The sequence below is a fragment of the Phodopus roborovskii genome, unplaced genomic scaffold (assembly GCF_943737965.1).
Source record: "Phodopus roborovskii unplaced genomic scaffold, PHOROB, whole genome shotgun sequence".
NCBI classification, from domain to species: domain Eukaryota; kingdom Metazoa; phylum Chordata; class Mammalia; order Rodentia; family Cricetidae; genus Phodopus; species Phodopus roborovskii.
In genome coordinates, this window is record NW_026126408.1 from 11,499,180 (window position 1) to 11,515,563 (window position 16,384).

The 16,384-nt window shown below is 49.1% G+C and overlaps 1 protein-coding gene across 6 annotated transcripts in view; it reads right to left on the minus strand.

Moving 5' to 3' along the window:
- Positions 1-7,946: 7,946 nt before the first annotated feature.
- The window catches only part of Dtnb (dystrobrevin beta), a 196,782-nt gene continuing 188,344 nt past the window's right edge, over positions 7,947-16,384 (minus strand). For 4 of the 6 annotated variants that reach the window (XM_051181732.1, XM_051181730.1, XM_051181729.1 and 1 more), the window contains 3 exons: positions 14,212-14,371; positions 13,467-13,556; positions 12,895-13,038 (listed from right to left, as the gene is read on the minus strand). In XM_051181732.1, the coding sequence (XP_051037689.1) occupies positions 13,022-13,038; positions 13,467-13,556; positions 14,212-14,371 (267 nt within the window). In that variant the 3' untranslated portion in view covers positions 12,895-13,021. Of the gene's footprint in view, positions 7,984-12,894; positions 13,039-13,466; positions 13,557-14,211; positions 14,372-16,384 lie in introns of those variants that run through there. The other 2 variants (XM_051181728.1, XM_051181731.1) reach the window with 2 other exon arrangements.

A 16,384-nucleotide genomic window follows, 5' to 3' on the forward strand; every position in this document is an offset into this window, starting at 1 on the left:
TCATGCTTTCCCACCAAAATATGAAGTAACAGTTGCTGCCTGATCTTGGGCTTCCATCCTTGAGAGTGGTGAGCTGGACAAACCATCCTTCATAGTCATTCAGACTGCCAGGAATGTTGTTATGATGGACTAAGAAGGCAGTGCCTCCTGGGGCTAGATCTGCCTCTAAAGACAGCTTCGAGATTCACATTGTCACCCTTTGGTCCTTAGGCAGCTTCCTTGCTGGAGTTGCCTCATTGACCCCTGGGGGATGATGACATTCATTGGGACAGTTGTGGCTCAGTCTGAACACTGCCAGCAAATATACTAAATGGGTCCATGAAGCTGCTGTTTCTCCCTTCCCCTCTTGCTGGGATTAGTTAGCATCATAGGGTCCATATCTAGGGAAAGTGAACACAGTAGTCTGGCCAGGTCCATGTTGGGTTTAAATGGCCTGGGAAGCACTGAAGGGTACATCTGGAGGTGGCATTAGGAATTGAGACATTATCCACTTTTTTTTTTTCTTTTGAGACAGCTCTGGCTGTCGATCTGCAGACTAAACTGGCCTTGAACTTAGAAATCCACTTGCTTCTGCCTCCCAGGTGCTGGGAATAAAGCCGTGTGCCACTAACATCATTTTAAGGCTTATACAGTTAATAGCAAATCTGGGGCTATTCCACTGTAGCTCCCTCCCCCTTTTACTTTATGCACACAGGTATTTTGTCTGCATGTATGTCATGTACCTCATGTATGCCTGGTGCTCAGAGAGGCCAGAAGGCATTAGATCCCCTGGAACTAGAGTTACAGATAATTGTGAGCCACCATGAGATGGGGATGATAAGAATCCAACCCAGGTCCTCTGATGGCTGAGTCATCTCTCTTTCTTTACCTTTGTCTTTTTTTGGGAGGGGTGGGGGAGGCAGGGTCTCACTATGTGACCCAAGTTAGTCTCATACTTACTATATAGCTCAGTCTGGCCTTGAACCCGCAACCCTCTTACCTCAGTTTCCAGAGTGTTGGGGGTCCAGGCACATAGTATAAAGCCCAGCTTCCATGGTCTTTTTTTTTTTTTTTTTTTTTTTTTTTTTTTTTTGAGACAAGGTCTCTTGTAGCCCAGACTGGTCTCAAAAGTCAATACACAGCCAAAGACGACATTAGATTTCTGACTCTCTTGCCTCCGTTTCCCCAGTTTGGGGATTACAGGTGTGTACCATCATGCCCAGCCTATGCTTCATTGCATGCTAGCTAAATACATAAAAACACAAAAACATAGCAACTAGGCTATGTTAGCAGCTTCCACTGTGGCTTTGGAGATGGGCAAACAAGATTCCTGTTAAACCAACTGATTGGACATTGTACTTCTTCCCGAGTCTTTCCATGCTCCTTCAACTAAACTTGAGACATTTGTCTTTCTTGAAACTTTGCACAAGTTTTACCACATTAGCAGTCTGAGGTCACAGGAGTATTGGTTGAGCATACAGATGGAACATGTTCCTTTCTGTGTGACCGCTCTGAGCCTTGTTGCTCTGGGAATGGATGAACCTAACATGGCAGCTTTGTGAGCAAATGGAATTAAACAAGCTTACATACATAAACACACCTGGCACAAGGCAGACACTAAGTGTATACTGGTTCCCTTTCCTCCAGAGAAAAGCCCCTTGAAGAATCCCACCTGCTGGAGTCAGTCAGTGATGCCCATCAGCTCAACCAACACACATTCCTCTTCCAGAGCCACTGTGAATAACTGCTTAATTCTTGTTTTTCTGTTGTTACTACGAATAAGGTTTCACTGTATAGATCCTTGCCTGGCAGTGAACTTACTGCAACCCCCTGTCCCTGTCACAGTGCTGGGAATGTATGTGTGAGCCACTACACCTGGACTCACTTGTCTCTTCCCAGATGTCTCTTTGGCACTGGGGGTTGAACCTGTGGCTGGGCATATTAATGGCAAGCACTGTGAGCTATACCCATCTCTTTCTGTATGTCTCATTCATTTTACCCTGTCCGGCCCTGTCTGTACTCTGTGGGCAGAGGGCTTAGCTTGGACATAGTTCTGAAAGTGGAGTTCCTATGCAGGGTGTGCCTGGGTGTGCCGAGTGGAAGGCCTTTTCTGGGGAGAGCTGTGTGTGCACAACACAGCCCAGGTGACCTTGTCGTAGAGCAAGAACAGGAGAGGATTAAGACCTAAGTCATAAAGTGGGGGGCAGGAAAAGCCCATTGAGCACCAGGTGGGGCCCTGGGCTGCTCAGGGTAGGGGCCTTGGCAAACAGAATGTTGAACCAGTGCCCCTCCCCATTGCACTTACTTTAAACCCCACAGCGTGCAAAGTTTGGCCCGAGGCCTCTGGATGACCCCAATCTAATCCCTACTCTCTCTGGATGGCTGAAGGCACAAAGATAAGCGGCCTCCTTGAAGCATGCAGCCCCCAGGATATCCTGTAGGAGCTAGGCAGGGGAAGGTGCAGGATGTGAAGGGGAGGGATTGGCAGATAAGAGTCTCTGGGACAGCGGAGACAGCACCTGTATTCAGGAACCTACTGAAGGGACTATGAAGTTAGGTGCCCAAAGCAAGCTAGGGCATGGTAATCAGGGCAAAACCCACACTTAACAAGCTGCTTCCGGACAAAGGAAGCTGTCACCTGGGCCTAGGTACAGGGTGAGGGAAGCTGCCTCTATGTCACCTTGTGCCACCTCCAGCGTGAGTTCTGTTCTCTCTCTCACCCACAGCTGCACACCTATTATTGTTCCTTTTATTCGTTCCCCTCTCATCCACAATTCACCTGAGGCCTTGGGCCTCTGACCCCTCTTAGGAGCAGGGATCTGGGTTCCCATGGTGGGCTGGCGGGTGTGTGTGTGTGTGTGTGTGTGTGTGTGTGAAGGATTAGCTCAGGATGGATGCTTAGCCAATGAGGAAAGTAGGACCCACACCAACTAGCAGCCAAAGATGAAAAGAAAAGCGTAAGGTGGAGGATCCCACCAAACGCTCTCAATAGCCATCATCTGTGCCTGACTCCTATTCCCAGCAGCTCAAGGTGTATCATTCCTTCCAGGCACCCCAACCACCAACAAGTTGCAGAGAAATAACACCAGGAAGGCAGTGGCCAAAGATGGGGTCCTCTCCCAGGCATATTTCCAAAGGCTGTATGGGAGTAGCAAGTCCCATTGTCCCCAGTGGCCACTGGGAGAAGGGCCTGCCATCAGGGGTGACAGTGGTAAGCAAAGGACTGGATCCTATGGGATTCCTGGGCTGGGGATTGTTTGAGCTATGGGTTGGACTCTTAATGGTGTCACACACAGGACCCAAATTGATTGTTCACTGATCTTGCTCATTAGGGTTTGGTGCCTGGTGTGTGATGATACATTTTCCACCAGATGTCTTTTGTCCTGAGTGAAAAGCCCAGTGTCCACAGGTGGCCTTCAGGACAAGTGGGGTACATGCCCCATGTTACAAGTCAGGGGCTTTAAACATCTGCTTCTCACAGGAAACCATGGCACCCAACGTAAGTTCAAGGGTATGAGCACATGTGACCCTTCCTGATGTGGTGTGATGTGTCAGCCTGCTCACACTTCCATGAACTGTTGGCCTAACTGATAGTGTGGCCAAGGTTAAAAGCCGTCACTGGGACAGGGGTTCTGCTACCTGGTTAAGGACTCTCACTGAGCTAAGGCTAGGTGGTAATTGATTATGTTTAATTAATGATTTAATTAATTAGCAGAAATGAGCCATTTCTCCAGGCCCATTAAAAAATCAGAGAGAAATTAGTCTATCAGGCTGAAGAGATGGCTCTGCAGTTAAGAATATGTTCTGCTCTTGCAAAGGACCAATATTTGGTTTGTTACCCACAAAGGGTGGCTCACATTCACCTGTAACTCTAACAGTTTCTTCTGGCCTCTGTGGGCACCTGCACTCACATGCACGTACACAGACCCATACCCAGACACACATAATTAAAAACAAATCTAGAAAACAAGAAAGGAATGCAGTCTAAGAGTCAACAGCTCCAGCACATGATATCCTCTCCCAGTACCCAGGCAAGAAGTGGGAGTTCTGAGGTTCCTCCTAACACATCTTCCTCTACAACACACAATATTTCTGCCTGACTAAAAAGTAGTTCCCTGCATGGGAGCAATCAGTTTCTTCCTCATAAAAGCTCAGAGTGGTGCTGGCAGGATAGTCTCCAGGCTAAGAGCACCAACACCTCCTGGGACTCCTCAGAATTGCCAAGCTCTTGCTTCAGCCTGGAGCAACTGGCTCAGAAACTCTGGCGACATCAACAAGGCTTCTAGTAGACTTGGAAGCTGCTTAGTTTGAGAACTACTGGCACTGGGCATTACCTAAGAACCCTTGCTTCGAGTTCTCCATTTGAAGCCTGTGAGGGTATGGGTGGTTTGCCACTACAGAGGTCTTCCAGAGGCAGGTAGGCCACCCACCTCCCACAGTCCAGCTGTAACCAAACACCTGACCCCTGAAGAGTGCATCGGCTGTGGCCAGGCTTGGAGCCCACCAACCAGCTCTTCCAGGCATAGCAGCAGGGATTCAGACGACTCGGCATTGCCATGGCAACGGTGCCTCTCTAAAGCTAGTGGGTACCTGGAGCAGGGAGCAGGCAGTGCAGGAGAGCAGTCTACTGGCAGTAAAGAACAGCAGGTAAGAACACAAGGTGAGGATAGCTGCAATCATGCACCAGGGATAGAAGGGCGGGTGCTTCCTCAAGACCCCGGATGGCCAGGTTGTTGACACAAATCTGGAATCTCATCAAAGAGGCAGGACCACCCAAGTTCCAGGTCATCTAAGATCACAATCCCCTCAACAGACACAAAAGGTATAGAATTTTGTCTGAAAGCGGATGCTGAGAAATCAGTGGCCTTAGCCAATAATGATTTTCTAGCTTTAAAAGGAATCAAGAATTGACATAAGGAAGGTAGACATTGTGTTTCAAACGCTGGTGTCAGAGGCGTGAATGTAGGCCCTTTCTGGGCCCTCAGCCCTCACGGTGGCTGAGAGTGACAACTTTTCCTAGAGACCGGCAAAGAGAACACAGCCTGGCCCTGGGTTCTTTCATTATCTTTTAGTTTGGGAGAAACTCGAAGCACATGTGAGGAGGCAGGAGGCAGGAGTCTGCCTTGTTCCTGGGCACAGACTGTGAAAAGTGAGGTTGGGGAAAGGACAGGGCCCCCGTAGTGTTGTCTGTGAGGCCACCACACCCTTACAGTCGATTTCACTACTGGGGTGTACAGTGTGTCCCCACAACAAAGTGTCCATCTTTGCCCCCCTGGCCTTCCATAATCCTGAATCCCCCCTCCCCTGAGTGTGGGCAGCCTTTCACTGCTATGATCTCTGCTCAAGCCCCTGCCGTCCCTCCAGGTCCTTAGCTTTGCCTACTAACCAACCACATGTGTGTCAGGAAGCCGAAGTGTTTTTGTAGCGGCAGTGCAGGAGCCAGTTCCCAAGTCCTATTTTCTTTTTGTCCTCACAGCAGCAGTACTCTGTGGTGCACCTGCCTTTCATACGTAGTACCTGGGGCACGGCGGAAGGGCTGCAGCAGCATCTGCCCTTTGTCCTCCCAACTGCTCTTTGAGGAGATTCTCGTGGGACCCCATCCATGTGTGGCCATGGATTCAGCTCATGGCTCTGCACATACTTAAAATTAGGGGAGGGGTCTGCAGAGGTGAGTAGGGGATGCTGTAATGCCTGCTGGGGGCCCTCTCACTTCATTCCAGTCACTGCCCTTTATAAATATTTATAGTAGCTCTTCTATTAAAAATAACATCCTGGATCTCAGGGAGCAGAAAAGAAAATAAATGAAAATCAATGTGAATTGGACTTGGTGATCACATGTGCCACAGGACCCCAGGGGAGAGGCTGCAGGGACAGCACCCAGGCAGTGCGCCCCCTGGCTGCCAGCCCCAGCTTGGCACTTAGCATACTGCTGCCTCCCCATTGACTGGACCACAAAGTTCTCCGCCCTCCTCCTGGCTGCAGAGCAACAGTACCCACAGCACTGTGCAGGCGGAAGTTCAGAAAGGAAGGGGGGAGGACACTATTTTTAGCACTGAAGCTAGGGTATGAGTGTCTGCAGAACCGAGCAAGGCCTGCAGCTTTCTTTGCATAGACAGAAGACCTGTTGGTTTTTAAAGGTCAAAGGTAGGAAAGAGACTTGTGTGCCCACACCGGGGAACATACCCTGTGCTGGCCAGACACCAGAACAACCCCATTAGGTCAGGAACATACACATGGGCTCAGTGCTTTTTCTTTTCTTTTCTTTTCCATCTCCTGGTAAATTCCTGATGCAGAGATGAGACCATGCCCTGAGGGAGGAATGCAGAGGCTAGGACATGCAGGGCTACACAAGGAGGCCCGCCAGCTGGGGCCTCAGGCAGTCCCTCCCACTTCCCATAGGCTTGGCTCCTCTCTGGTGGTTGAGTGAGTCTGGCAGCCCGCAGGCCGGGTCCAGGTGTGCAGCAGAAAGACGGACAGGAATGTGCCTCTGGGGGAAGACCTTCCCTTGTCTTGTTGGTGCCAGCTTGCTTCTCGGCCTCTGTGCCTGTACAAGACACACTGTTAGTCACAAGCACACCAGGGCTCAGGGCGAAGCTGGCCACAGCTGTGAACCAGCAGCTCTGCAGGGAGGGTGGAGGTTGGGGCTCTCAGCTCTTCAATGGTGTGTCTAGGTGCCTTTTCTCTTTTGGTGGAATGGAGGGAGGGTATGTGTCTTCTGAGGTTACTGCTTATGTCATAGGGGTAGAAGTGCTTCCACTGAATAAAAACTGGGTCACACAATGCCAGGGTTGGAAAGGGAGGAAGTGTGGTAGAGGAGGTGGCAGAGAATGCAGAGGAAGGGGAGGGAGCCTCTGGCAGCAGAGAGCATGGCGTGGCGTGCGGCACTTTCCATTTGTCTCTACTGCTGGCTTCTCATAACTCCTGACATGGGTCCTCTGACAGGAGGTGAGGCCAGGACACTAGCCGGTTCCAGCCCTGGCACCAAGGTGGAGAGGCACATGGTGCCCACATACCTCCTTTCCTTGCCTTAGGGACAAAGGGGATCTGCAGGCCTTTGAGTCAGCTCCTGACCTCGCCAGCAGCATGTGACAGCTGGGCTTGCCACAGGAAGGGCCTGATCCACATCTACTGAGCAGCAGCACCCTGATGCTGCCCACCTGCAGCCAGCTCTGCCAACCAAGTGTGCAGCTGCCCTCGGGGAAAGGAAGGGTGGGGCCTAGTTCAGCCCAGGGGCAGCTCTAAGAGGACATTCTTAGAAGGCTATCTGAGAAAGTCCCTTTTCTGGCTGGTGGTGCCATGCCCTTCGTTTTCTACCCTGATGATTTGTAAGTGAAAAAGATGCCAAATTTCTAAAAAGAAGAAGTAGAGACCAGGTGTGGTGACTTAGTCCCAGCACTTGGGAAGCAGTGACAATCAGATATTCATGAGTCCTAGGACAGCTAAGCCTGTACAGTGAGTGTCTGTCTTGAAAAAAAAAAATATGAAAAAAAAAAAATGAACTCAGAAGATGCATCAAGACTACAGATTAAAAAAAAAAAAAAAGTTCAACAGACTCATTCCTTAAGACCAGAAGAGTGTCTGCCTGCCCTTTGACTCAGTGGCTCTTTGTGGTCAGTGTGACTGGGTAGGGACCACATTAGGAGGCAGTGTTGAGTGACAGGATTGACCCCAAGGGAATTCTTGCTGTGGGGTAGACAGTGCCTACAGAGGACAGAACTACAGAGGCAGAGGCAGCTGGCACTGTCACCTGCTTCAGTGAGTACTGTTGGTGACACCAGGTCGCAGACTTGCAATGCAAGACAGGCCACTGCCTGGAGACCTAGTAAACAGGTCCAGTAGTGGCAGCTATGGGGAGCAGAGGAAAAGGTGAAATTGGATTCTTTCTAGAAAATTCTAATTGTAAGGTTTGTTCTGGCTTGGGACCTATGATGGAGGAATGGAAAGGGATGGCGAGGACATACTACTCACCTGAGCTTCCTGTGTAGGGACTGCTCCTCTGCTAACCTATGGCAGCAAGCAGAAACAACACTGAGGTTACACTCAGGCTCATCTCAGCCCCCTGGACTCCTCTCAGGGGGCTTTCCTGACCCACCCAGACCAGGGGCTAGATTTTTGTTTTTCGAGACAAGGTTTTCCTGGGTAGCTCTGGAGCCTGTCCTAGCACTCACTCTGTAAACCAGGCTGGTCTCGAACTCACAAAGATCCACCTGACTCTGCCTCCCAAGTGCTGGGATTAAAGGCATGGGCCACCACCACTGGGCTCCTATCTCCCTTTCTATTGAGGGATATCCTGCCAGGGATAACAAGGTACAGGCAGATCACTGACAACCCACAACTCAACAGTTGACAGGAGTGTTGTGAAGGGAAATCAGTCAATGAGAGCAGGGCTGCCTCAAGTATAGGGAACAGGTATGGGGGGCCAGAGCCTGTTTGGTTCTGAAAGGGAGACAAGGTGGAAACAGTTTTGATGGGGACATTGTTTCTCTATGTTCTGGAACAAGTTTCCTGTTCAGATGCCCCTTGGATGTTCTGAGCCCATGTCTGTCCTCAGAGAGGGCCGCTGCAGCCCAGACATGCGTTAGTATGCTTCAATGTATCCACTAGATTGTCAGGGAACATTCTGAAGGACACAGAAACTCTGGAATGGCTCAGATGAACATGGAGTGCTGGAGCAACCGGAGGAGGCAATCTGTGGTCTTTTTAATGCTCAGGATAAAGGGCTGTTCAGAGAGAATGGTACCACAGAGGAGCAGCATCCTTCTCTGGTATTCAGACAGCCAGGGTAGGGCAGGCAGAGGTGACAGATAGGGGTGAATAGGGCAGGGAGTTCTTCGAAAGTGCCCAAGTGTGCTGAGCAGGGAGCTGACTGGGTTGTTTATGTCACATGAGCCTAACTTCACACCAAAGAAGAGAAATACTTCTCTGCAAAATTGTGGTTATTAATTCTAAATGCTCCCACCCCATATCTGCAAGGACTCACACAAAACAAACGCTCATCTCATAGTCTGACTCTTTGTCCTCTTGCTCTTAGAGAATGGCACCAAAAGTCATAGAAGCTCAGGCATTCTCACAGCCTTCACACAGACATACAGACTCTGGTGTGTGCACTTGGAAGGATAAAGAGAGACTAAGAGCTAAGAGCAAGCAACCAGTCAGACAGGAAGGTACTGACAGGGTCAGTCAGGGACAGAGACAGAGGGCCCTGAGCCAGGTCAGGCCAACAGAAACTATGCCAGTTCCTACAAGCCACTGAGGGGCCACAGCCAAGGCAAGACTGAAGCAGCAAAGGCAAGGCTCTAGGCTTGCTTTGTGGGGTGGAGGGAACCTGAGGAGGGGCCTGGAGGAGCTCCTGTGGTGGGGAAGCACACAGGAAGGACACACAAGGCAGCAGCTGCTATGTCTTTAGTTAAGACATTTCCATAGCAATGCTGAAGTTTGGTTTGGGTATGGACATGTGTTTGGAGGTAGGTGGGTGTTTACATGGTGGCATGTCTCTGTCCCTCATGCCTCATAGTCCTTCTTATCTGAACCTGAACTTCTGAATGGCTGCTCTCCTCTGACAGCCTCAAGTGTAGCCAGGACAGCAATTTCCACCAACTCATGCCCAGTGGCCCATTTCTCCCAGACTTCATTTTGGCTACCTAATGGTTTCTGTACTTGCACAATGTTTTCTCCTTGGCTATGTCAGTGTTCTTGCTAACAAAGTCCTTGCCCCGAGCCTGCTAACACTTTCTCTTATCCGTACCATCCCAGGGGCAAACAGCACTACAAAGCCACTGTTCTGAGGGTGTTCCCACCTGTCTCCCTTGACCGCCTTCCACTTTGCAATGGAAGGCTTCACTTGGTCTAATTGTTCTGCTTGGGATAAAGCACTGGGCTTGGAGTTAGAGACTCCTGGAGTGAATCCAGGTCCTGCCACTTATTAACCTGCCTAGTTAATAAGCTTTGGAGCTTTGTCTAGAATTCTTCCCCTCTGGGGCTGTGAAACCAAATGCAGATGGCTGTGTTACAGACTCACCTACAGGTCTAGTAGGTAGCTAGGAGTCAGCATGGGTCTCTCCTCACCTCTCCAGTCTCTCCTATCACCTCCTGAGGCTGGTGGCCCACTCCCTCTCATTTAATGCTATCATGTTGTCCTGTTCACTTCCTTAGACAGGTTCATTCACTGACATTACTAGATGACAGGCACTGTTCCAGACACTGGGAATACATCACTAACAACACAGGCCAAAGCCTCTGCCTTAGGGAGTTTATGTTCTGGAGGAATCCAGAAACAACATATTAATATGCAATAGATGAAATTGGAGACTCCAAAGCATCTCAAGAGCATTTTGTTGTCTGTTTAATATCTCAATGAATGATGACAATCAAGAACATGAAGGTTGGAGTCAGAAAGATCCACCTCAAGTCCAATTATTCCCACCCACAGGCTGTGTGAGAAGACTCCCCCAGAATCGGTTTCCCTATTACTAAAATAGGGATATTATTATCTGCATTTTTCAGTGCCACACAAAATCATTTAGTGCAGCTCTCTTCCCACATAACAAGTATGTAAATAGTTTATACGCACAGCAAGACTAGGAAGGCATAAAGGACTAGGTATCCTTCGCTGACACCTTTCTTTCTTGCTTTTATTTTTCCAGAAAGCCATCTATTCCAACCTATAAGTGTCTTCCTTTTCAGTCCATATTATTTATTATATAGTTAATAGCTTGTTTTGAGACAGGGTTTCTCTGTGTAACTCTGGATCTCCTAGAATTTGCTCTGTAACCCACATTGGCCTCAAACTCACTTTGCAGCAGAGAATGAGCCTGAATTTCGATCTTCTTGTCTACCAAGTCTACCAAGCACTGAGATTACAGGGGCATGCCACTGCTCCTGTGGCTTATGTGGTTTATGGGTCTAGCACCAGTGTGGGAGGCAGGTGAGGAAGGCCACTTGGGAGGTCGGAGGCCTGAGGCAGAGACCTAAGGCAGCAAGCAGCCTCCAGGGTGTAAAAATGTTCCTTGCCCATGCCCAACAGCTCTACACCCTGGCACTGTTTGACTGGAACGCTGCATATTCATGAAGTAGGGAGCATGATGCTACCTGCTAGTATCTTTGGTGATGAGAGAAGCAGTGCTACTTCCTAGGGTTGCACTCAGTATTTTGCATTCAGGTTCAAGAAAAGAAGTGCATGGTGGAGGCGAACCCAGATTAATAACGGCTTTGAAGTGGGGCTGCATGCTCAACACTGGTGTTATCTCTGAATTGGGACCTCGGAAATCAGGTCACATCTTGATAGGTATGGCCGGATAAGAAAATAGACAATCATGTCATACTTCATACATATTAAAGGGATTAGGTAGAATCTACTCAAAAAGGAGAAAACTTGGGAGTTGCCACATCATCTACCACCCACCACTGGAAAGGTGGCCTGGAGAGGAAGTCTGGACTCAGGGCAGCTTTAAGCAGACAATAACCCATGACAGAAAGGGAGATTTTTAGCTCCCTAATAAGGAAGAAATCTCCAGTGATTAGAGCTGGCTATGAATGAACTCCCTGGAAATAGTCAGACTGGAGGCTTTTTACAGTGACAGCAAGTTCAATGAAAACATTTTTGAAGGATGAGGAAGACAAACTATAGACCTGTGTCCTGTGCACGCTGCAGTAAGTGTCTGAAAAGTCAACCTGGATATCCACTCCTTCTAACAAAAGCCTGTGAAGCCACTTTTAAGGGAGACGTTAACATGCACTGTATTGGGCAGGGCTCTCCCACCCACTGAGGGACAGGATTTATTCTGTGTTTAACAAGGGTGCTGTGTGGATCCTGTGTGCACTTGTCTGTCTGTGGCAAACTATAGGCTTCAGAGCTTGGGAAAGGAGACTCACAGAACCTACCCTGTTGTCTGTGCTCGGTCAGCTCAGAGCCTGGCTTTGTTTCTCTACACCCAAGCTCTTCTAGTTTTGCTCTGCATTCTGTGTGATAGCAAACAAATTAACTTCTCTGAAAAACCCCTCACCACATTTCTAAAATTAGGAGGTTGGACAATAGGATCACTAACATACCTTCTAAAAGACACAATTTCATTAAAACCAACTTTTTATATTAATTGGTGTTCTTGCTTCCTCCCCCATCATATAGCCTAGGTGGACTTTGACTTCATAAACCTCCCAAGAATGGGGACTGCAAGCATGCAGCACTGTGCTGGGCCTGAACTCAGTTTTCTGTCAGTCAAATTACATTCTCATTCTTGAGTATTGAGCTTGTGAGCCACTTGTTTTGCATAAACTCTAACTGTACTTTATCTGCATGTCCTAAAAATCCCTAAGAAACTCTCTCTAAAACTGTAAGTGAAGTCTATTAGAGAAGTACATTAGAGAAAGGGCATTCTAGTCAGCTGTGAGGTCATCCTGAGGGTAATCCCTTACACCCCCCCCCCCACTCTGCTCTGTGCATGTACAGTGAGGGCTGGGCTTCAGTGTGGGCATGAGAAATAGGATGAAAGAGGGTGAGGGCATCATATTGCCTATGGCAGAATGGGCAACTGACCTGAGCCAGGCCACAGGTAATCTCTTCTGAAGAAAACAGATGGATTTGAGGGCTGAAGTGTGGAAAGGACCACAGCTCTAAAGAGAATGCTTTCCTCTGCTGCAAACATCCTGGGCTTGCCTTCCATAGAGTGTCTGAATGGCCCTGGAAACACTGTTCTGTGCTTTTGCTTGACAGCCCTGCTAAGCCACTGCAAAATACTTACAAGCACTGCCTTGGGTAATTAAGGACAGAGATGGGCTTTTGGTGTGAATGCTGCAGCCCTCAAAGGACGCCATGGCTAGAAAACAATTCCTAAGCACTGAGTGGCCATGTCACTATGGAGCTGGTGGGTACTTGGAGGCATGGTGGTTTTGTCCTCTGTCTCTTTCCCAGATTTCATGTAAGGGGGAAAACGTTGTGAAGCAGAAGACTCTGGGAAGCCACTACACTGGCTGAGTCACAGAGAGATGGAGGAAGAAGTCAAATAGGACCAAACATGAAGAACAGAGGGAGTTGCAGCTGGAACCTTCAGGTGAGATCAGAGCCTGGTCATAGACAAAAGGAGAAGACAGGGTTTCAAAACAGAATCAAACAGGAGGAAGCCAGAGGGCGGCTGGAAGAGAGACAGGTCTCGGTGCTGGTGGCTGCCACACCCAGGATAGCCTCAGAATAAGGCGACGGCCAGCCTAGGGAAAGAGCCGCTGTGGACAAAGTGAAGGCGGAGACAGAGTGAGAAGAGGCTCTGGCTGCAAGCAGAGAAGACTTCCCTTCAGGTTGGAATTATGTCTGCTCCTTCAGACTGCTCTTAATATACACTGTGGTCACGTGGGAAGGAGGCACTAGATGAAGATCCTGTGTGTTCCTAGAAGGGAAATGGACCGGAAAGCAGGGCTGTGTCCCTGGTGGTAGGAGAGGGCAGGAAGACATGGGCACAGAGGGGAGGTGGAGACTGGTGGGGAGCTCTGGGTTTCACCTGAATGCAGCTCCTTCACCAGAGATGACATGGTGTTGGTGATGGAGTCAGCAGCCACCAGCAGGTCATTACGGAGGTTTCTCCTCGTACCTGAGGAGTGAGAGCAGATGGCAATGCAGATGGGTGAGCATGGAGAAGAGCTCTGAGAGATGCCCCCGCCAGTGCAGAGACGACTGGGGAGGTGGGCCTGTGGCAGCTCTGCATGCCCCTGGAACATCCACTCACCTTGTCTTCTCCACTGGGATACCAGGGCTGTCAAGTCCATGCTTTGTAGGCACCACAGTAGAGTGGGCTTTTCCAGCCTCAGAGTGTGGGGCCTCCTATTTCCTTGTCTCCATTCCCTCCCCTTAAGATTGTGGGTCCCTGGTTCCTCAGTTGGCTGATGTGGCAAGTGCATTTGGCTACCACTCTTCCCATTCTTGCTTATTCTAAAGACCTTTTAGGCCAAATGTGTGAGGAAGCAAAGCACAAAGGGCAAGGATTTCCTTTAGTCCAGAGCTCAGAACCACCCAAGAGACCAGTCATCTTCATACATGTACCTGCAGACCTCCCATGGAACACCAGCATATCATAGCAAAGAAGCCAGCACATAACTTATTTATACTGTAAATCTGATTACCAGGGCCACACTATCTGATCATCCAAAGCCAAGAACACAAAAGGAAAGCAGGTGGAAAAATCCTGGCGGGGATCGTGTATGTGTTTTCAGCCCCTTAGCTCTCCACAGACTGGCCTGGAAACTCACCTTGTGCAAAGGCCTCCTGTACATCGCCCCCAACTCCACTCAGTGAATCCTGTGGGCCATGGGTAGGGGTGGAGCCAGCAGACGTGGAACGCACAGGCATGGGCATAGGGCGGCCACCTCCATGAGTTGGTGACGTGTGAGGTGACCCTGTGGCTTGAGCCTGGGAGGATCAGAGAGAAAACATGTCATCTTAGGTGTCCAATCTCTCTAAGAAAAGGGGAGAACACTTCTAAGGAGCAAAAAAAAAAAAAAAAAAAAAAAAAAAAAAAAACAAAGCCAGGACTTGAAGAAGGAAGGAAAGGAAGAGGGAGTGGGCAGTGTGGGAGTAAGAGCACTATAAGAACTGGCTGAGACCTCAAACACAGGAGGCAGGAGGATGGCTGGAAATTCAAAGGCAGCCTGGGCTACACAGTAATGAAGCTCAAAACTACAGAATAAGGACCTGCCTCAGAATACCAAAACCAAAAGGACAGGCTGAGAGAGGTGGGAAGCACACGGCAGGGCAGCCAGAAGGGCTGCACCCAGGAGCATCCAAGAGGGAAAACAAAAAACCCACAAACACCCTCTTGTGAGCCCGTCAACATTCTGCACCCATTCTTATCTGATCGCGCAGGAACCTGTGGGCAGAAAGCGCCCATCTTTTAATATAACTCTTACAGATGAAAATCAAGATCATGTGAGAGGCTTCATAAGAGCGTGTGGGAGGAAGCACGGTTCACCAGAGGTCATGCCAGAAGAACCCCTTCCACTCCACAGGCAGCATGGTGGCCCTTCCTTCTCACAGGAGAGATCAGGGCCTGGTCAGCAAAACCCACAGGGCCAGATGAGTGTGGCCACATGTTCACTAGAGGGGGCTTCCTCAGGAAAGCCTGGTATGGCTTTGGATTTCCCCTCTGTCATTTACTCATCCCTCCCTCCCTCCCTCCCTTTCTCCCTCTCTCTCAGACAAGGTCTCTTCCACAAAGCTGTCTTGGAACTACGTAGACCAGGCTGGCCTCAAACTCACAGAGATCCGCCTGCCTCTTCCTCCTGAGTTCTGGGATTAAAGGCATGCAATGCCGCCGCCACCACTCAGCTGTTCATTACTTTTAAAGACTTATTTTTGACTGGACTCTGACTTGGAAGTAAAAGCTCTTGGCTATCTGTTTCTGGTATTTCTCTTTGGCTCCTTCATTCTCTTGGCCAAAAGTTTAGCACATTCTGCAGCCTCTTAGTTTTGCTTAATATATTGTTTCTTCAGAGTAATTTGTTGCATTTGTGTTGCAGGACACAAGGAGGAATAAGGTGCATCGGTCCTGGGCTTCTTACCTCCTTTATTTAGGGCTTTCTGACAACACTGGTGGACATCATCTTCTTTAGAGAAACTGAAGTTTTCAGTTTCTGCTAGCTCTTCTGGGCCCCAACCACCAACACACAGTAGTGTCTGTCAGTCCAGGAATACCCTTCTCTCTTTAAAATTCAAGTTGAGGACACTCAGATTGCCACCCACAGTGCACTGGGAACAGAGGTATACTTCCCCTTTCTAATTCTCCTTGGTCTGTAACAAGAATAATACCACTCTCTGCTGTGGGTCAATATACCTTGCTTCATGGGAAAACCTTGTTTGTTGTCCACCAGAGAATCAGCAGCTACTTCTGTGGCCATATGCTTCCCACAGAAACTTCAAAGCTTGTGTCCACTGTCCACATCGATGTTTCTGATGGCCAGTGGCTAGGAAAGAGATACTCAGTTTTGTTTTGATGGGGTTAGCCTCCTAGAGGTAGCTTTGAGCAATAAGATATGACAGCTGGGAGAATTAAACTGATCAGAAGCTGTTTCCTGACTCAGGGGTCAGATTGGAGCACTTTGTGGGAGCAAAGCCGGCAGAATAGAAGTGACAGTGGGAACAAGTTCCTGTGAATCCCTCTGTGGATCTAGCCTAGAAATGCCAGACAGGATGTGCCCCAAACAGGCTGCCTGGAGCTATGCACAACCCTCCCCTCACTGCTGCATCTATGTGGGAGCTGAGTGGAACATTTTCTTCTCTAGCATCGTTATTTCCTAGGTTTGTTTTCCCAGCTCTGGCCTCAACTTGCAGACCTTCCTGCTGCAGTCCCATACTGGGATTTCAAGAGTATGCCACTCCACCCTGTTCTCTGTGATTCTAACTGAATCTTCAAGTGTGGGTGTGTTA